Raw genomic sequence first — 23028 nt, forward strand, 5'->3', positions numbered from 1 at the left:
TTAACTTGCAGGTTGAGTTGGTGATAAATAAGGCAAATGCAACGTTAGCATTCATTTTGAGAGGACGAGAATATAAAAGTAAAGATATAATGTTGAGGCTTTATTAGGCATTCTTCAGATGGCACTTGGAATATTGGGAGCAATTTTGAGCCCCTTGTCTAAGAAAGGATGTGTGGACATTGGAGAGGGTTCAGAGGAGGTTCACACGAATGATTCCAGGCATGAATGGGTTATTATATGAGCAGCATTTGATGGCTCTGGAGTTTAGAAGAATGAGGGGCAGATATCATTGAAAACTATTGAATGTTGAAAAGCGTAGATAGTGTGGATGTGTAGAGGATGTTTCTATCATGGGGGAGTCTAGGACCAGAGGGCATAGCCTCTGGATAGTAAAGGGGTTACCAACCAGCAGTCCATGAAGCCCTCAGTTAATTGTAGGGGTCCATGGCATAAGAAAGGTTGGAAATCCCTGGAATAGAGGGACATTCATTTAGAATGAAGAGGAGGAGGTATTTCTTTAGTCAGAGGGTGGTGAATCTGTGTAATTCCTTGCCACAGATGGCTATAAAGGCCATGTCATTGGGTATATTTAAGGCAGAGGTTGATAGGTTCTTGATTAGTCAGGGCATGAAAGGTTACAGGGAGAAGGGAGGAGAATGCGGTTGAGAAGGAAAATAGATCAGCCATAATGAAATGGCAGAGCAGATTTGATGGGCCAAATGGCCTAATTCTGCTCCTGGCTCTTAAGGTCCTATAAAATGTCTCTCCTCAGGCATGCGTGCATTACACCTTCTTTTCTACATATTTTATTATCATATAGAATTAGTGAAAACTAATTTTTTAAGAGACATTTTCAGATACAATATTTTGGATAAATGCATTTTAAAAAATAGCACTACTTATGCCAAATGCCCAATTATACAGCTTTGCTGAAAGAGCATAAAATAAGTGACATTGTTCTTAGATTGAAATACTAAGTACTATAACAGCTCATCAACACAACCAGATCTTATAAACAAAGATTACTGAAAAACAGTTTCTTAACTGGAGGCTATGGAAGAAAGTAGTCATAACGTTAAAGAGTGACTTTGGTGATTTATCAGTTAGTTACCATCTAACTTAGGATTTGCTTATGAAGGTGGGAGGAGGGAGCTATTCCTGCTTCCTGAACCCACACTCCAGTCTTTACAATATATAGAATCAGCCTGTAATACCTTACGATTCTGCAGTGTACAACCATATAAAGGCTATTTCTAATTTACCTGTACAAATCTGAAATTAGTCCCTCGTCGAAGCGAGAACACAAACTATTAAGAAGACGTTCATGTTGTCCATACAAACAGATATAGTTGGAGACTGGTAAAGGTTTCAGTGATAGACAAGTGATGGAGTCTACTATGTTGTATTGGTTCAAATGGATTTGGAAGTAGTTCCCAGTACTTGGACTTCCTGTGACTAGTTCTCTTCCCTGTGTGTAAAAAAAGAAAGGAATTCATCAATACAGTCCAGTCTTGTTCACTGAATGGCACACTTGAAATTGATTTTCTGGAATAAATGCACATGTGGTCTAGTTGAATGGTTGTGAGATTGACAAGATAAAAGATTGCAAAGAAACCGAATATAAAAGGCTAGGATTCTACAATTCCATCTAGAAATAGAAAGTGGTGGAAACACTCATCAGGTTAAATGTCTGAAAGGAAGGGAAAAAATCTTTTGAAACCAACGAAGGGTAATGTGGAATAAAGATTGAAATTAGCTTTGAGATGGGGTGAATCAGTGCTGTTGAAGAGAAAGGTCAAGGGGATGAATGTTTCAATGTGTGGCATTAGCAAAGACCTCAGGATGTGATAAAAAGTGTTTTTTTCAGCATTTCATCTTTGCTGGATTTCTAGCATCTGCAATTTGTTTGCTTATGTTTCCCACTCTGACTTTAGATTTTGGACATTTTAAGCAGTGAAGAGATCTAATTGTTGATTAGCTAATAAATAACTACTTTTGGTTCTACTGAGTATTAATTAACTATTTGATTAATTAATACAGGACAATAAGCTGAGGTGCTGTATTTGCTGCATCTGGTTTTGCAGAGCAGGATATTTGTGCTTAGCGCCTGGACTCAATCCTGAGTTGAGCAGCAAAGTAAGGTGTCATTGGCAGCTGACCTCACCAGCTGCAAAGTTGAGAAATGTTTCATTAAATTAAATTTTGAAAATTGCAAAGACTGGACAAAATCTTTTATGAGCATTTTGGTACAGTGCATTCCTATTTATTCAAGAGAAAAATAGCTCTATAAATTAAAGAGACCTACCCAATGAGTTATGGTGGAAGTTCATAAATCAAATATTTGAAAATCAAGAAATCATATATTGCTATCGAAGAATATTGCAACATGACACTTAGTGGTCTTCAATGACATGGCACTTCTATTGTGTGAGGAACTTGATTATATTTTTGATAAGTTACTAGAATTACTCCAAAATTATTTAAGGAGCCTTAAAGTAAAATAAAGAACCTTAAGTAACTACAGGCCCATTAAATTGCTGCCAATAATGAATAGTACATGGGATTGTTAGAGACTCAACATCTGATTATTTGGAGAGGGTTTGTTAGGAAATGCAGTATTACACTGGAAAATGATTGTACCTTAACAATTTGATTGTATTTTTTGAAAAAGCCACCTAGATTACGGCCACTTGTACTACACCTGATTTCCAGTTCTAATTGTGTTCTATCTTGTATAATTTACGTTTATGATTTCTTGTAAATGTTGTGCTTCTAATGCTATATGATGCTGCTGCAGTAAGTTTTCATTACACCTGCGCATACATGTACCTTCTTATGACAATAAACCTGACTTTGAGATGGTGGTTGAAAGAAATTCAGTTATAAACGTGAACTTCCAAAAATGCTATCAAAAAGTTATCACACTAAAGGCTTCTCCACCAGTCTGAAGCTTTTGTTTCTGTTGGTAATATATTGAGCTGGAATTAAATCTTTCTGGTACACTACAGATTTAAAATAGTTTTAGACTGATTTGGATGCGTTTGGATTTTGGTTACTAGTTGAGTCTGGCAAGGAAAGGTCTTTACTGTTTATTTTAATTATCTAGTTATTGATGTTGGGCATGATCAGCAAATTAACGTTAGGTTTGTACCACTGCCAAGATCACTCAACTTTCTTAGTTGAATCTTGGCATTTTGAAGGATTGGGGTTGAGACTGGATAATGGTGTATGACTTTGAAAAATGAAGTGTTCTGCTTGTGAGGGGTATAAAATCTGAAAATAAGCATCCTTTAAGTAAAGGATCAAAGCAGGTGAAAGGAGGAATAGATCTAAATACAACAAAAACATTAACAACGTTGTAAAGCAATTCATAGAACAATTAGGATACAACATAGGTTATGGTTCTGAACTTAATAAATCTTGACTTGACCTCAGTGGGAATATTATGTTCAAGTCTGATCTTCTCACCCAATGGGTGGCATTGAAGCTCTGGAAAAGATGCAGATGAGAAGGCCACCAGACTGATTCTAAGCTGATATTTCTTAATTATCACAATTGGATAAAAGAGATGAAACCATATAGCAATCTGATTGTAGTTATTACATTGAAGATAGGATAGACTGTGTTTTAGTAGCAGTTTGTTCTAAATAAATGGGTCATAGAGAACCATGGTTCTGTTACAGATTGGATACAATCAATCTTGGTTAACTATATTGTGGTGGATCTTTTTGCAAGACATAGTGAACTTTTAAAATAAGCTCATGCGTGTTGGAAAATTCTCTTAAGCAAGAGTCTAGATGAATATTTAGGTGGCGTAGAAGTAATTTCTTACAAAAAATATGTAGGGTCTCTCGAACTTTTTGGATTACAATGATTGACAGGACTGGTTTTGTTTGTTGGGTGGATTGTGAGAAAAGTTTTAGTTTCTTTTTCTAATTTGCCTTGGTTTTTATTTTTCTGTTTATCAAAGGAGATCAAATGATTTTGCCTTGTATGGGGATTGTCTTTGTTGTGTTGCATAGGGTTTTTTTCCTGTCTGTGATTTACGGTATGATGCCACGGGTATGGTGCTGGAGGACTGGAGGGTAACTCATTCGTTCCGTTGTTTAAAAAAGGCTCCAAAGGTAAACCAAGTAATTATGGGCTGGTGAGCCTGACATCGGTAGTAGGTAAATTATTGGAAGGTGTTCTGAGAGATAGGATATACAAGTATTTGGACAGCCAAGGGCTGATTAAGGATAGTTTGCATGGCTTTGTGTGTGGTAGATCGTGTTTAAAGAATCTTGTAGAGTTTTTTGTGGAGGCTACCAAGAAAGTAAACGAAGGAAAGGCTGTAGATGTTGTCTGCATGGACTTCAGTAAGGCCTTTGACAGGGTCCCACATGGGAGGTTAGTTCAGAAGGTTCAGACGCTAGGTATCCATGGAGAGGTTGTAAACTGGATTCGAAATTGGCTGTTTGGGAGAAGACAGATGGTGGTAGTGGATGATTGCTTATCAGACTGAAGGCCTGTGACTCGTGGTGTGCTTCAAGGATCTGTGCTAGGACCATTGCTGTTTGTTGTCTATATCAATGATCTAGGTAATAATATGGTAAATTGGATCAGCAAGTTTGCTGATGACACTAAGATTGGAGGTGTTGTGGACAACGAGGAAGGCTTTCAAAGCTTGCAGAAGGATCTGGACCAACTGGAAAAATGGGCCAGAAAATGGCAGATGGAATTTTATGCAGACAAGTGTGAGGTGTTGCATTTTGGAAGGACAAATCAAAGTAGGACATACACAGTAAATGGTAGGGCACTGAAGAGTGTGGAGGAACAAAGAGATCTGGGAGTTCAGATACATAATTCCCTGAAAGTGGCATAACAGGCAGACAGGGTTGTAAAGAAGGCTTTTAGCATCCTGGCATTCATAAATCAAAATATTGAGTATAGGAGTTGGGATGTTATGGGGAGGTTGTATAAGACATTGGTGAGGCCAAATATGGAGTATTGTGTACAGTTCTGGTCACCTAACTATAGGAAGGATACCAGTAAGATTGAAAGAATGCAGAGAAGATTTAATAGGATTTTGCTGGGTCTTCAGGAGTTGAGTTACAGGGAAAGATTGAACAGGTTAGGACTTTATTCCTTAGAGCGTAGAAGAATGAGGGGCGATTTGATAGAGGTTTACAAAATTATGAGGGGTATAGACAGAGTAAATGTGAATAGGCTCTTTCTACTTAGATTAGGAGAGATAAATACGAGAGGACATGGCTTTAGGGTGAAAGGGGAAAGGTTTAGGGGAAACATTAGGGGGAACTTCTTCACTCGGAGACTGGTGGGAGTGTGGAACGAGCTGCCATCTGACGTGGTAAGGATGGGCTCACTCTTAAGTTTTAAGAATAAATTGGATAGGTACATGGATGGGAGAGGTCTGGAGGGTTATAGACTGGATACAGGTCAATGGGACTAGCAGAATAATGTTTTGGCACAGACTAGAAGGGCCAAATGGCCTGTTTTCTGTGCTGTAGTGTTCTATGGTTCTATGATGCTGGATCTCTCTGATAACTAAAGATACAGTGGCATGCAAAAGTTTGGGCACCCCAGTCAAAACTTCTGTTACTGTGAATAGCTAACCTGATTTCCAAAAGGCATAAAGTTAAAGATGACACATTTCTTTAATATTTTAAGCAAAATTACTTTTTTATTTCCATCTTTTACAGTTTCAAAATAGCAAGAAAAGAGCCTGAAGCAAAAGTTTGGGCACCCTGCATGGTCAGTACTTAGTAACACCCCCTTTGGCAAGTATCACCGCTGGCTATAGAAAGCGTTTACAAGCCAAGAGTCTTTCAATTCTTGTTTGGGAGATTTTTGTTCATTCTTCATTGCAAAAGGCTTCTAGTTCTGTCAGGTTCTTGGGCCATCTTGAATGCACTGCTCTTTTGAGGTCTATACACAAATTTTCAATGATGTTTGGGTCAGGGAACTGTGAGGGCCATGGCAAAACCTTCAGCTTGCGCCTCTTGAGGTAGTCCATTGTGGATTTTGAGGTGTGTTTAGGATCATTATCCTGTTGTAGAAGCCATCCTCTTTTCATCTTCAGCTTTTTTTTACAGACGGTGTGATGTTTGCTTCCAGAATTTGCTGGTATTTAATTGAATTCATTCTTCCCTCTACCAGTGAAATGTTCCCCGTGCCACTGGCTGCAACACAAGCCCAAAGCATGATCGATCCACCCCTGGGCTTAACAGTTGGAGAGGTGTTCCTTTCATGAAATTCTGCTCCCTTTCTTCTCCAAACATACCTTTGCTCATTGCGGCCAAAATGTTCTATTTTAACTTCTCAGTCCACAGGACTTGTTTCCAAAAAGCATCAGGCTTGTTTAGGTGTTCCTTTGCAAACTTCTGATGCTGAATTTTGTGGTAAGGACGGAGGAAAGGTTTTTTTCTGATGACTCTTCCATGAAGGTCATATTTGTGCAGGTGTCGCTGCACAGTAGAACAGTGCACCATCACTCCAGAGTCTGCTAAATCTTCCTGAAGGTCTTTTGCAGTCAAACGGGGCTTTTGATTTGCCTTTCTAGCAATCCGATGAGCAGTTCTCTCGGAAAGTTTCCTTGGTCTTCCAGATCTCAACTTGACCTCCACCATTCTTGTTAACTGCCATTTCTTAATTACAGTACAAACTGAGGAAACAGCTACCTGAAAACGCTTTGCTATCTTCTTATAGCCTTCTCCTGTTTTGTGGGAATCATTTATTTTAATTTTCAGAGTGCTAGGCAGCTGCTTAGAGGAGTCCATGGCTGCTGATTGTTGGTACAAGGTTTGAGGTTTTATAAAGCTTTGAAGTTTGCATCACCTGGCCTTTCTTAACGATGATTGTGAACAAGCCATAGCCCTAACAAGCTAGCTAAGGTCTGAGACCTTGGTAAAAGTTATCTGAGAGCTCAAATCTCTTGGGGTGCCCAAACTTTTGCATGGTGCTCTTTTCCTTTTTTTCCACTTTAAAATTGTACACAACAAAAATAATACACTAATCTTCCTTAAAATGTTGAAAAGAATGTTTCATCTTTAACTTCATGACTTTTGGAGATCAGTTCATCTTCTACTTACTTAACTATTCACAATAACAGAAATTTTGACCAAGGGTGCCCAAACTTTTGCATACCACTGCAGGTTGATTCTACAAATGTACTTTCAGCATTCATTATGGGTCACCTTACCATTGAGAAAGCATTGGGACAGCTGAGAAAGAGCTTTAAATTTCAAAACCAAAGCTACCTTTCCCGCTTCCACCTTTATCAAAGTTGAGGAATTTTTAGAGATTGGGGTAGATGTGAATAATCTGTTCTCAATAGGTCTTCCAATTGACAAAAGCTTCTAAGAAGACTATGTGCCTCTATATTAAAAAAAAGTCTGTTGTTCTTCCAAGAAACAAGAGGATCAGACAGAAAAGCTATCAAGGTACATGGCCAGGTGTAATCTCTTAGAAAGGCACAGTAGGTTCAGAGAAGTGTTTGACTGATGTCTGTGCATCTTTTGTAAATGCATTAATAAATTTTAGCCAGATTTCCCAAGCTGTAAACCCTAACTCCTCATTCACATGATCGTCCACTGATTCCATGACCTCTGCTTCCAAGATGATAATCTGCACTCTCATCCAAAGCTCTCCAACTGTTCAAGATCTCCCATGGCACCCTTCACAATCTGCTGATGATCAGTCTGCCACAATCAAAGTTGATAGGCATTTGCAGGATTTCTGCAGCATCTGTGCTACTTGTTATGAGAGGGAGGGAATTTCTGGAAAGAAGTATCTCACAACTAATGTGGTAGACCGCATTAGAATTATATACATTATTTCTTTAACATCAGATACTGGAAATCCACAGCAATGCACACAAAATGCTGGAGAAGCTTAGCAAATCAGGCAGCATCGAGAGAAATGAATAAACAGTTGACACTTTGGGTCGAGATACTTCATCAGGACTGGAAAGGAAGGGGGAGGGAGCCAGAAAGGAAGGTGAGAGGAAAGGCAAGGAATACAAGTTAGAAGATGATAGGTGAAGCCAGGTGAGTGAGGAGGAGGAAGAAGTAAGAAGTTGGGAGGTGATAGGTGGAAATGTAAAGGGCTGGAGAAGAAGGAATCTGATAGGAGAGGAGAATGGACCGTGGGAGAAAGGGAAAGAGGATGGGCACCAGGAGGAGGTGATAGGCAGGTGATGAAAAGAGAAGAGGTAAAAAGAGGCTCAGAGTGGGGAATAGAAAAGAGGGAAGGGGAAAGAAAAAATTACCAGAAGCTGGAGAAATCAATATTCATGCCATCAGGTTGGAGGCTTCCCAGATGGAAGATGAGGTGTGACTACTCCAACCTGCAACTTCTGCCATCTTCAACAGGACCTTACCACCAAACACATCTTTACCTCTCCTCCACCCTACACTTTCCATGGGGATTGCTCCATCCATCCCTTGTCCATTCATCCATCCCTATTAATCTCCCCCCTGGCATTCGTCCCTGCAAGTGGAAGGAAGTGGTACACTTGTCCATTCACCTTCTCCCTCACCTTTATTTCAGGGCCCCAGTAGTCTTTCTAGGTGAGGCTACACTTCACCTGTGACTTTGTTGGGGTCGCCTACTGCATCCAGATGTGTCCGCCTCTACATTTTTGAGACCCAACTTAGATTGGGGGGGCGACCGCTTTGTTGAGCACTTTCTCTACATCTGCAAAAAGTAGGACTTCCTGGTGGCCAGCCATTTTAATTTCAATTCTCCTCCCCGTTCCCATTCCGACATGTTAGTCCACGATCTTATCTCCTGCCAGGCTAAGGGCACTCTGAGGTTGGAGGAGCAACACCACATACATCATTTGGGTAGTCTCCAATCTGGTGGCATGAACATGGATTTCTCCAACTTCTGGTAATTCCCCCTTCCTCTTCCCTCGAGTTCCTCCAGCGTTTTGTGCATGTCACATAATTTCTTTTTCCTTTTCATGAGCAAGTACCTGGCCTACTGGCCATTTCCTGGCTTTATACTAGCACCAGATTATCCTGCATCCAGTAGCAGAGCAAGATCCTGCACTAAGCTTGATCTGTGGATTTCAAAGGGGATTGCAGGGATTAAAAAAAAGGTAAAATTCAAACTTTGATTTTATCTCTATAATTCATTTAATGTCTGCAATTAGTTGTATTTTTGTTTTTTTATTCTTTTGTTATTTTTCCACAGGAGCTTTCCTTTGTGGGCAGGACTTGTTCTGGCCCAAATTTATTTCTCACTTGCACAAGTACATACATGTATACTGTACATAGATGCAATGAAAAGATTACTTGCATCAGCTGTCAGGCAAATTGCAACATATAAGCAACTTTCACATGAGAAACAGAAATTAAACACCTCCCCCCCCACAAGAAAGAACACAATTGGAACAAAAAATGTCCATTCTAGTGCAAAGGGATCATAATGTTTCTAAATTGTGGTGATTAGTTTTGCTGGTTGGTTCAAAAATTGATAGATTGAAGAGTAGTAGTTGTTCTTGAATCTGGTGGTGTGGCACTTAGGCTTCCGTACCTGCTGCCTAACAGTAGCTGTGAGGAAATGGCATGAACCAGATGGTGGGGATCTTTGATGTTGTTTCTTCTTATGGCAGCAGTACCTGTAGATACCACCAGTGGTGGGGAGGAATGTGCCATGAATTACTGGGTGGAGTTCACCATGCTTCTAGCATTCCCATGCATTCAAATTCTTTCATGAGTACATCCGTAGAAGTCTGTTATTGTGTCCATTCAAAGTATTGGCACAGCTTTTAGGCCTCATCTGTTGACTCCAGGACCGCTGGACCTCCTAGATTTAGTTGAGATACATTTGATGACCACAGGTTTTAAGTATGGGGAGTGGGCTTTTTGCTGTAACATCAGGGCTATCATACACAATCATTTTAGGCTTTTTACTTGCCTTCTCTTGTTAACCAGGAGCATCACTTTCAACTCTTCTAGTGATTCTAATTTGTCTCGCTGGGAATCTGGTATGAAGAATGAGTTAAGCAAAGTTTTTTCCAACTACACCTTGGAAAGATGAAAGCATCTTCACAATATCCATTCCTGCTTCATCAACAATCTCCTGCATTTTTCTTTTAGGTGATTTAAAATATCCTTCTAAAGGGATGACCACCTAATTCATCCCCCCATTAAGCACTAAAGCAAAATAATTGTTTAAAATTTCTGTCTTTCTTGTGATTTATTTTGTTTATCTTTAAGTGATGCTTATTGGAGACAGGAGCAATAAACAAAATGCTGGAAGAACTCAGTGAGTCAGACAGCATCTGTGGAAGGAAATGAAATATCGACATTTCAGATGAGGACCCTTTATTGGAGGGGAGGGGAGGGGGGGGAGCAGAAGTGTGAACCACTTGAAGGGTATTGACCTGAAATGTCGACTGTTTATTTCACTTCACAGATGCTGTCTGACCCACTGAGTTCTTCCAGCATTTTATTTCTTGCCTTATCTTGTACTATTTACATTAAGATGGACCCTTGACCACAGAATCTACCTTGTTGTGACCTTGCACATTGTTTACCTGCACTGCACTTTATCTGGGCATTTTATTCTGCATGCTGTTATTATTTTACCTTGTTATACCACAATGTATTATATCATGATTTGATCTGTATGAACGGTGTCAAGGCAGGTTTTTCACGGTATCTCAGTACATGTAACAATAATAGACTAATTCCAATTCTATTTATTTTGGTTACAGTGGAATACCAATACTTTATACATTCCTTAATAATTAAACTTCTCCCACTCCACTTACCGCACTGTTTTTTTTTTTAACTTTTCTAACCTCTCTGTGTTCTCTTTGGACACAATTTTCTTTGTTGTCTGTATACTGGACATCTGCCTTTATTGTCAGTTTTGTTCTTTTGTCATTATTAATTGATTTCATGTTGTTTCCTAATTTGTTCATTTAATATGAAGTTATATCAGAAAGTCTGAGCATTAACGGTGACGAATCGGACCCTCGTGTTTGCAATCGGCAAAAGGCCTCAAGGTATCTTTTTTAAAGTGAAATGTAGAAAAATAGACCCTAACTGAAACACGATATCACACAACCTAATGATTATCCCAATGCACCATAATATTATTATATTGTATATTTAAACATGTCTGTTATAGTGTTTTGTTAAAATATACATGATTTCTAAGGACATCATGTATATAGCTTTTTATTATAAAGTCATAATAGTAGAATTAATTGTACATTGTTTTAAAGCAATGGAGCTTTGGAAATAGTTTTGTTATAACTGTGTGCATGGCAAAAGAATTTACTTAACATGAAATTATAGATAATACAACTTTTACTTTTTGGAATTCGGTATAATTGGTATTTTAACACAAAAAATACAAATTAATTTTGTATTTCCTTCAGTGATGAATGAAGATGTGTACTTATTAAACACAAAAGTGGAAATGGCTATTACAAAATAGCAGATGCTCATCTTTATGGGAATGGAAGTACAATGTGAACTGCCTCTGAGAGTGCTAAAGGTGATGAACCTTATGGCTGTGAGAGATCAGTTTCACATGAGCAAGTCAATTAGCATTACTAGAAAAAAAATGTCAGTCTTTTCTCCACCTGCAGACTATGTTTCCTGCAAAACAGTGTTAGAAATTATTTGGTTCAGCATCAGAGGCTGCGTTCTTAATAAATCTCCCAATATAATAGCAATCTATCATTAGATTCAACAAAATATGATTAGAATTTCTGGATGACATTTCATGCTGTTTTTGGCTAAGCCAACTTCCTTACTGGATAATTTTAACCACCAATGTGCCACAAAATATGTTGGCTGGTTAGTGCCAACAACTGAGGACGTGACCTTAGTAGGCTTTCTATAACCTACAGAGCATTGTGACAACGTAAAACATAACTCTATATTTCTTCAAAGAATATCAACATGCAGTTTAATTTAGTTTTTCTTTCATTTATAAAATTATGGTACATTAACAGATCTACTATTGTCCAGCTTAGTCTCCAGGCCGAGATTAGCTAATAATTCTTGTATGCATTTTCACACTCTTGCAGAGACAGGATTGGAGTCACCTGAATATTCCACTGTGGCAATGATTTACAATTTGTTTTGAGTTGCCTCTCAGTGAAAAATCAAAGAAGTATAACTGAGGTAAACTGTTAAATACATAAAATATAGAGGATTAACTGCTTCATATACTTAGTAATCTTCCGATACACTTTTTATTGGATCATTTGCAGCATTGTTCATATTGAGTCTGTTCATATGTTCACTAAAAAAAATGTATGGATTCTGAGAGATGGATTTTCACACAGTTAAGCGTGAAGTCATAAATTTGGACTAAAATTACATACGAGTATCATTTAAACTGAAAAGTTACCAGAGAGATTTGGGGGCCTTTGTACATGTATGTAGATGTCTGTTACAAAGAAATCATCATAAAGTCTAATGGTTTGTTAACATTTATAACTATAAATCTATAATACACAAGAGAAAGTTTAGCAATAGATTTTTTTAGAAAATAAAATAATTCCTGTTAGACTACAACTAGAATAAAGCACTGCAAAATGTTGGAATAACCTTTTTAAAGGAAGGCTTCAAGGATTGAATTATAAGGTGAAGTAATAAAAACTACACTCATTTCATCTCGTGTATAAAAGATAAAGGGCTTGCTTTATAGAATTTCAGCAAGAAATGATAGGGCATATGGAAAAATGAGTAAAAAAAATCTAGAGCAAATAATGTTTAAAATTAGAGCCAAGCCATTCAGGTGAGAAATGAGGAAGGACTTTCTGACAAAGTCAGTGTGCAGATTAGCCATAAATGTGAGTGGCCAGGCAAGCTCAAGGGACTCGAAGGTTTAGTCCTATTCTTGTTTTTTTATGATAAGGGAAAGGACAGGGTGTTGGAATTAAGTAGACCAATCTTACAGAGAGCTGGAACAGGTCCTAAACATTGAATGGCCTCTTTACTGTAAATCTACAAATCCATGAATGTTCTCTGCATGAAGATGCATTTAATTGGATCAAAAAAATGTCAGATTGAACCACTTTTAATATAGATTATTTAATTTTCAAATTTGTTGAGGTGTTTTGTAGCCCACTAGCAAATAAAATCAATGTTCCTATCTAGTAATTAATACTTACATACTCCGGTTTTTCCTTCTGCCTATCCTGACAACGCATTAATCCTGGTTTAGAAATATGCAGGTAATGGTATTCTCCTGGCAGATTACATTCTGTGTTAAAATAAGGAGAAACACAATTTACAGACTTTTTTCAAATAGTACGAAAATGAAAATTAAAACAGAAGATAATATTTAAATCATAATGAATAATTTTATACTGAATTTTATAGCATTGTGATTTAAACAAATGTGGTATGGTAGCATTTGGATTTGATCTCAAGTTCCTATTCTCAATAACGTTATTGTGGCAATTCAGGCAAGGTACCGGGTAGGGGGTATATATTAGATGAACTGATCCAGGCAATTCCCAAAAGAATGGGGGAGAAATTGGAGAGAAACCTAACCCAAGATAACATTCAGGCACTTCCCAGCTGCTGTCACAGCCCAAAACTGCAGAGGCCTGGAGCAAGTCACCCACCTGTCCTCATGACTGCAATTGGCATGAGACCCATAGTGACTATAAGCTAAAGGGAGAATCTCACCTTTGAATAAAAAAAAACTGTCAAAAACAAATATCACAGAAAAATAATGCGTTTTTAAGGTCTGCTGTATGAAGCTGAAAATGAGAAATTATTCTAAGAGGGATTTATTTTAACAATCTCATGCTTCTTCCCTGCTGTGTGCTACCAGCAGGATCACAGCTGTCATGGTGCTTCTGTGAATATGCTCCATACTGGAACTTGATTTAGTAACAAAGCTTGAAAAGATTGCACTTTTGTTTAATTTCCAATGGAAACATATTCACTATGCTTTACTGAATTATATAAAAATTATCATGAAAGGTATATTTTCAAGCACTGCATTCAATGCAAGAAGAGCATATTGTGTTTATCTAATTGTTTATCTCATTAGTATGCACTTCAGTGGAGATATTGCATTCTGTATAAGGTTCTGGGGTGGTAATCGCTGGATTCTTTTAGCAAGGAGTATTATCAGTAAAATACAAGTTAAGGGAGAGGTAGGTAGGGTAAAAGTAGTTATAGAGAAATTGGCTTAAAAGAGAGTTAGTGAGGAATTTATAACCAGCAATCTTAAGTTGGATTCATTGTTTTTATAATTCATATAAATTCTAGTAGAAAAACAATCTTTTCCCACAAACTGACAGCATATGCTTTCATTGCTCTAAGAACATGATAGTGATCTCTGTAAATGTGGGAATCCAGAAGCCACAATTAGTACTTATGTTCTTCCCAAATATGTATTATTTAGCAACTTCTTGAACATAATCTTTGAAATTAAGTGAACTGTCAAGATTTTCATGCATTTATGATCTATTACTGTAAAAATTCTTGAAATATTCTGCTCAATTCTGAAATTGAGATTGTAATAAACAAAAATGGTGCATGAAAATATCCAACTTTATAGGTGTTGAGTACCATTTTTCTCATGTTTATTTCACCATTTGGTGGGGGGTTTTTTAAGTCTGTGATACCACAGCTACTGTCTTAACTTATTTTATGTTCCAATCTTTATTCTTGCTTTTTTTTTTAAGACTTATCTTCAGTGTGATTGCCTGTTCAATCTGCTGGAAGTTAATATTGTTGCTGAGCATCAATGATCTTTACAACTGGTATCTAATGTCAGAATAGGTAACTAAGTTTTTGTGGACAGCTTCCTTACAGGCCAGCAGTTAGTATCATCACTTCAGTGCTGATTGCTGAGGTCAATACAAGTCTGAGTTAGCAAATTAATTTCTGGCCTTTTTTTTTCTAAGCTGTTTAGTTTTCCAAGAGATACTTTTTGAGGAAGCAAATAGTTTCTGTCAAGTGAGTGTGATCTTAAAACATTTAAGGAACCTGTATAGTAAGGATACTGTAATGAAAATTAACATTTAAAGTTATTTATTGCCTTTCAGGATGATATTAGCATTTTGAATATGTGCTTCACACAAGAATAGATATTCTAAAATAAAGTTATATTACACTTCTTGAACTTCAGTACAAAAATAACTAGCACTCTTAATATTATAATTTAAAAATTTTGAAAACATATTTCTAATAAGATGGTCATGATTTGAGACTCAAGTACATTGATGGTGATTATTATATTAAGGACCGGTTATGCTCAAATTCTCAATGAAGACAGATGCTAGCTTCTTCTTTGGTCTCCATACAACACAGCAGAGCTTTGTGATTTCCTATTTTAACTCACTTGCTTCTAAATGCCAGATACATTTTTAATGTTAGGAAGCTAAGATTAAAAAGGGCTTAGAGCAGAACAATGAGGCTTGATTCCAATGAAATCTGTGCAGCCTGTGTAACACAATCATTTAATTTGCAGTAGTATTACCATATTCTGCTTCCTTTTTAACTAGGATTCATCTGCACCAAATTTAAATTTCACTAGGCTCAGCAGATGCATGCTCGGCCAATTTTAATATGATACCCTGTTCAAAGGTGTCAAACATTTACTAGAAATAAGGCATAGGAATGAAGCAAGATTATTGCTATATAGGTGATGGAGAAAAGCCTGTGTGACTGAAATAAGATGTTAATGAGGTGTTATATTGAGTGAGATGACCAGATGTAGCATGTTGACTACAGAAATGACATAAGTAATTGCATTTCCAGCAAGCAGCTTGAAGTGTTAACCAATGCCATGATTACAGATTAATATGAAGAAAGAACTTTAATTACTACAATTCAAGTCGCTTAGCAATAAATTTGGTGAAATTTTCCAACTGGCTATAACTATTTAACTGGACATAATACTCTTTTACTTCATCCAGTAGCAACTATAAAATCATTTGCTTTGTAATTCTCCCTAATTCAAGTATAATTGGCAAGTAAAAGCATAGAAAAAAACACAAGAAAGGTCCAAAAATATGGTGAATTGGCACAAAAAAAATCCCTGGAACTTAACTTAATTATCATTACTGTTTGTAAATTAGTCAAGGTCGATCAGAAAGTTTGTCTTTATCCTGTTTTTTTTATATAATGGAATTTCAGCTGATACGACATTAGATTCTTGCTCCAAAATGTTCTTAAACAAATAAAATGTAAACACTCACCACCAGTAGTCTACAAGTTAAACAATAGACTTTTGGCAAAATAAACCATTTACTAATCTATGTGCAGAGAAGATTTATAATGAAGTACAAACAAGAAAAGATGCTTAGCAGGTCCAATCTATTAGCAAAAGAACTTTTATGCCATTTCTAAGAAAATTGAAGGCATGGCCTAAGATGGTATACAGTATGTGTCTAGGAAGTCCACTTAATATGTGGAGCAAGATTATTGCCTCTACTCTGCATATGGCACAATATTACAAATGTGCACATCTGCAAAACCATACCCATCTTGAATGCAACCTATTTTCAGCATTTTGTTTGTAAATAACAATTTAAAGGAACTATGCAACAATTTACCAGCAACATTGATGAAATTAAGGCATAGAACACTAGATGAATGTCTGTAACCATTTCATTCTAGATTTACAGTATGGATGATGGACATTTTGCAAAAAAATTGTTCCATGAACTAATTGTCTTCTGCATGAAATTTGAATAGTTCATAGGCATTTAGGAATAGAGCCAGGAAATTTAATATTTTTTAGTTTGTTCTGCCATATAATAAGGTTATGCCCAGTCTATCATAGATTTATACCACAACCTTGGAACCTTTGGTTAATAAATATCTATTTCAGATTTAATAATAACAATCAACCCAGAGTCAACAATCATATCTGGAAAAGAGTTTGAAACATCTACTACCCATTGCATCAGGAAATGTTTTGAAACTTCACTCTTGAAAGATTTGGATCTAATTGTTTAACTGTACCATTGTCCCTCTCTGTTTACACAGTTCCCATTAGTACCTTGAATACCTCCATTAAACCAACCCTAAAAACATTCTGAATTCAAGGGAATGTAACCTACTGTACCTTCCTTAACTTTTCTTTAAATTTACTAGTTGAGTTCAATTATCATTTTTGGTAAGTCTGGAGCATACTCCTCTTTATGCATGCTACATTTTCCAAATTGAATCACTCAGAACCGTTCACTGTTTTTCACAAGTGGTCTGACTACAATATGCTCTGTTTCTTCCAGTCCCAGTTTGTAGCTCTTGCCATCAGTTGCATCGCCTTCACTTTTTATTTTGTAAGTTTTTTTTTGCTGATATAGTCTATACCTTTTCTTGGCAGCTTTAGTTCTTGTCTCTTAACCATGTATCATGTTAAATTCTTTACTGACATCTCCTGATTTTCTATAATCTTATCCACTAGCAGATTTGCACAATTTAATGTGAATAGTATCAGTCACACTGCATACAATTGAACCTTAGCTGAGTGTAGAATCTTTGCTGCCATTTTGTCTCCTTCCCTTTTGAAATGCTACATTGAAGACAATCATATAATGATTACTATTAGATAAATGATCAGAAAATTTGGTTTATTGCTCATTATCAAAACTAATACATCTTGTTCCTTTGCTGGTTACGGTGAAAGTGATTGCAAAACAGTATCCTGAATAAGATCAATAAAATTGTCATCTTTCATCATTTCATTCTTTTTGCCACTTATACTCCTCAGTATAATTCTCACTGCATTGGAAGGAAAACAGTGCTGTCTATCTGTGAAAGACCAAATCCAGAAAAAAAGTACAAAATTATGATCATTTCTAGTCATCTTAGTGCTACAAAGGAAACACAACCCAAGGCTTTTCATCAGAATTGTTAATGGCAGTGACATTGTTTTAGTATGGAATTCTTCCCACTGACTTCACAACAGTATTTTAACTTCAGGTTTTAGCCTTTTGGCATGATTTATTCACTGAACAACCAATGATTATTGCAACTTCCCTGAAATTGTGCTGTGTGAAGGGCTAATCATATTTAAACTATATTTTACCATAGCTAGTCCAAATCATTCTGCAGCCTCACTTCTATTCACAAAAAGGCTATTCCTTTTTCTCACACAACCTCAGTCACATGTTCATTTCACAGATTATATTTTCCATGAGAATCAGTTAGTAATACAGTGATTTCAATCCTTTAGTCTTCAATCCTAAGTTATGAAAAACAAGAAGCTGCTGGAATTATTCAACAAGAGAAGCAGGGTTACCTCTCATCATGGAATCCAGAGTGGGTAAGGGTTTTTGCAGCAATCTCCTCCCATCTATGCTAACATTCATACAAATGTCCTGAATCAGATTGAACCTGGTACCTTTTAACTGTCTGTAAACATTTGCAGAGATCTTAAAGTATTTACGTGTTTATGCATTTTAGTGTTTTTGCTTTTTACAAGTTTCAAAAGTTATTAAAATTTAATTTATTAAAAATACTTTTGACATCTATAATAAAAAAAATCCTAGTATTCATACACCCAGCTTACACCCATTCACAAACGTGAGATAATCTGCAGAGACTGGAAATCCAAGGAAACATACACAAAATGCTGGAGGAACTCAGTAAGTCAGGCAGCATCTACAGAAATGAATAAACATTCGATGTTTCGGGCCTTGTTCAGCACCCCACAGCCTCCAACCAATCAAGACCCTACTAAATCACAGAAACCCCTATCGACATTCATGAACAAGGCTTGAACTGATATCAGGCCACAACTTCTTGTCATGTGCACTGCATTAGGTAAGTACAGGCTTTGTTAGTATACCAGTGGTGAGCGATGGTGGTTGCAAATTCTGGGCAAATTTATTACAAATGATTTACAGACTCTTTGAATACAAGTTCAAATATACAGTATTTCAGCAACATACCTCTGACTTTGCATCCAGTGTAAGTGGGAACAAGGAGATCTAGCTCTGCCGGTGGCTGAGTCATTTGTTCCAGAGTTGGATCAAAGAGATGCAGCATGAGTGCAGCTAGCTGAAATCCAATTTCCTTTGAATTAAAATTTTCATGAGACCACTGGTCAGCATGATAACGACGAGAGTATTTGGTAAGTGGTCCTGCAGCTCTAATTGTTATGTCATTGGTATGAAAAGTAGAGTCAATTACTAGTTTTCCATCAAAGACCAGGCAAGCTTTATTTATGGCCCTGAAGGCATCATAATCCACTTTCTTCTTGTCAAAGTTAAAGAAAGCCTGTAAAAACACAAAAACATATTAATCTAAGACACTATTCTCCATACTCTACTAATCCAACATTCCAGCTTTAACCTACTGCAGTTTATGAGAATATAGTGTATTCAGATTGGATTTTCAGTTTATAGCTGCATTGAAATTTTCATCATTGACTATGACAGTCCAGGACAAAAATCAGCAAACATCATAATGTGCTCCCTTCAAGACTATTTTTCCCCCTCTAGCTTTCAGTGCCCTGGGTCTGTAAAACTGAAATATAGTTTTTTTTTCTTTAAATAGCTTACTAAATATCCACATATAACAAACTAAAATATAGCTTACCAATTTTCAGCTTCAATACGTTCTGAACACATTTTGAGAAGGACATTAACATTCCATTAGATATCATTATTTTTTTACCTTTCTACAAGCCCTGAATGATTTAATTTGATGTTTACCTAAATTTCGCTGATTTCCTGTGATTTGACTCCATGCATTACATGAGTTGCACATTTGGATTTTAGAATATACTAGTGTTATAATGTAAAAAGTACTTCCTGCTGTTGACCTCTAGCGTTTATACACTGACTGCTTATTCCAACTATCTTTTGCCAATTCACTTATCATTCAAAGTTTATATTATTTATAACACATTATGATTTTGAAAGTCCCTCTTTCTCAAACTCTATTATTAAATTCACAGATATGATTACAATTTGAAAGCACAGATTATTAACTACTGTTTCTCAGTAAATGGCCTGTTATCAGTTCTAAAACACCTTGATCTAATAACTCTTCCAGAATACAAGTTGAAAATTCACTGCCACAGCTAATAGTGCTTCTCCCAATTTACGTGAAAATTAAAATCACTCATTATAACTATATAGAGCCCTGATAAGGCTCCAGCTGGAAAATACTTTGTTCCCCGGTCCATGGAAGAATATAACTTGAAGATCAAAGAACTGCAGATCCTGGAAATCTGATATAAACACAAAGAATTGGAAATTCTTAACAGATCATATAGCAGTGGAAAGAGAGAGAATGGGAGAGCAGGCAAGAATAAGAGAATTAATACTGCAGGTCAATGGCTCTCCATCACAACTGTAGAAATGAGAAAAGAAGCTTATTCTACATTGCAGAGTTAGCAGTGGGGGAGGGGGTGTTAGGGGAGGTGGAGAACTTGTGTTCTTCAATTGCAAAGGGATTATCCTTGGTAGGGTGGAGATATACTCAGTGGCCAGTATATTAGGTACGGAAGTGGAACCCAGTATGGTCTTCTGCTGCTGTAGTCCATCCACTTCAAGGTGCATGCAAAGATGCTCTTCTGCACACCACTGTTGTAACATGAGGTTATTTGAGTTACTGTCACCTTCCTATCAGCTTGAACCAGTTTGGACTTTCTCCTCTGATCTCTCTCATTAACAAGGCGTTTTTGCCCACGGAACTGCCGCTCACTGGATTTTTTAAAATCCTTTCCACACCATTTTCTGCAATCTCTGTAAATATTGTGTACCACATTCCCGAGGAGTCATCAGATAGCGTAGGGGGAGTTTAAATGAAGCAAGTGGGGACAATTGACACATATTGCGCGCCACAGTCCCAAGGAGTCATCCGATTGTGTAGAGGGAGGGAGAGTTTAAACAAAGCGAATACTTAAAAGAAGTAACTGGGCTAGTGTTGGAGTGAGGAATTGAGGCTTCCGTTCATTGAGGCTTTACAGAGGAGAGGTATTGGCCATAGGGGTTGTGTAATAATATTTCATTAATATTTGAGTAATATGGTAAATATATTTTTTGATTAAGCACTCCGTAGTTTACAGAATTCATTAAGGGCTATATGTAAAAGTACGTGAATGGCATATATCATTATGCCACCTCATTATGTGTGCACCTCAATGAAGTAAAGCTACATGAACATGAGTTATTCCTGGCTCCTCTGTTTTTTCTTTCAATTAGTTTTGCGTCTTGGAGTTACAAAACATAATAGTTGCAATGAGTAAGTTTTAAATGAACCAGAGCCAACTGCCTACCTGTTCAAGCACAGCAAGACATTCAAGTTGGAAAAAAACATGCTACACTTTTTTTTCCGGAAGAGGGAGAAAAAGATGGTGGAGTTAAAAAAAAACAGGCATAAAAATGGATGAAATCATGGGTTCATAAACAGTGAATACCAGGCAATAATAATAATAATAAATAAATAAAGCAGAAATACCTGGCTACATCAGAAAGATAGTCACATTTGATTGCACAACAGGTAACTGGCTGATGTATACTAAGTGAATTGAGCAGTATTTTAAAGCAAATGGTATAGCTGATAGGAAACCAGTGCATATTTTGCTGAGTGCAATTTGTAAAAAGCATACAGTTTACATAGAAGTTTAACTGCTCCAACCAAATCAGCCAATATCAGCTATGCTGATCTCATGAAAGTAACGTAGGAACATTTAGAACCAAAACCATTGTTGATTGTAAAAACACTTTAGGTTTCCTTTTGATTCAACTTATGAAGGGGAATCCATTTCAGCTTATGTAGTTAAATTGAAGAGATTGTCCATGAATTGCCTGTTCAGTGATGGGCTTAATGATGCAGTGAGAAATTGTATGGTTTGTGGAATCTAACAAGAAAACATTTAAAAATGGCAACTCACTGAAGCATAATGTGTATTTCAAAGAGCAGTTGGAACCGCTGTATCAATGGAAACAGCTGACAAAGATGCAATTGAGTTGGAGTCAGGATTGACAGTGAGCTTGAATAAAATTACAACGTTTAAATGGAAACCTGCATGGCTGAACAAATAGTGTTACTGTTGTGGCAGGAGCTCACACACACCAGGCCAATGCAGGTTTAAAAGTGGAACTTGAAGCAAATGCAACAAAGTAGGACATATGCAAATCGCATGTCACGCAGACAAAAATAAATGGACAGCTCAGGGAAGAGAAAAAGAATAAAAAGTCAAGTTGTAGTTTCAAAAAGAGCAGTAATCTCCATGCTGTTGATGTGCTAAGTCATGTCTAACCTGTCTGATAGAGTTTTTCAAGGAAGTTACCAGGAAAGTTGTCTACATGGACTTCAGTAAGGCTTTTGGCAGGGTACACATGGGACATTGGTCAAAAAGATTCCGTTGCTGGCTATTTAAGATAATGTAGTAAATTGGATTAGACATTGGCTTCAGGGAAGAAGCCAGAGAGTGGTTGTAGATGCTGCCTCTCTAACTAGAGGCCTGGGACTAGCGGCATGCTGCAGGGATCGGAGCTGGGTCCACTGTTGTTTGTCATCTATATTAATGTTCAGGATGGTAATGTGGAAAACTGGATCAGCAAATTTGCAGAAGACACCAAGATTGGGGGTGTAGTGGACAGCGAGGAAGACTATCAAAGCTTGCAGTGGGATTTGGACCAGCTGGAAAAATGGGCTTAAAAAATAGCCGATGGAGCATAATGTAGACAAGTATGAGGTGTTGCACTTTGTGTGGACCAACCAGGGTAGGTCTTACCTGATGAGCAGTAGGACACTGAGGAGTGTAGTTGAACAGAAGGATCTGGAATACAGATGCATAATTTCTTGAAAGCTGCGTCACAGGTAGATAGGGTCTTAAAGAAAGCTTTTGGCACATTGGCCTTCATAAATCAGTGTATTGAGTACAGGAGTTGGTATGTAATGTTGAAATTCTAAAATATGTTGGTGAGGCCTAATTTTGAGCATTGTGTGCAGCTTTGATCACCTACCTACAGGAAAGATGTAACTAAGATTGAAAGAGTGCAGAGAAAATTTATAAGGTTGTTTCTAGAACTTGAGGACCTGAGTTATAGTAAAAGGTTGA

At 37.1% G+C, this 23028-nt stretch overlaps 1 protein-coding gene across 1 annotated transcript in view; it reads right to left on the reverse strand.

The window, feature by feature from the left end:
* The window catches only part of cfap61 (cilia and flagella associated protein 61), a 177344-nt gene that overhangs the window by 20770 nt on the left and 133546 nt on the right, over positions 1-23028 (reverse strand). Inside the window, exons 22-24 of the mRNA XM_072267103.1 lie at positions 18902-19229; positions 13148-13239; positions 1263-1468 (exon numbers count right to left, since the gene is read on the reverse strand). Of these exons, the coding sequence (XP_072123204.1) occupies positions 1263-1468; positions 13148-13239; positions 18902-19229 (626 nt within the window). The remainder of the gene's footprint in view (positions 1-1262; positions 1469-13147; positions 13240-18901; positions 19230-23028) is intronic.

This window comes from Mobula birostris, chromosome 8 (genome assembly GCF_030028105.1).
Source record: "Mobula birostris isolate sMobBir1 chromosome 8, sMobBir1.hap1, whole genome shotgun sequence".
NCBI classification, from domain to species: domain Eukaryota; kingdom Metazoa; phylum Chordata; class Chondrichthyes; order Myliobatiformes; family Myliobatidae; genus Mobula; species Mobula birostris.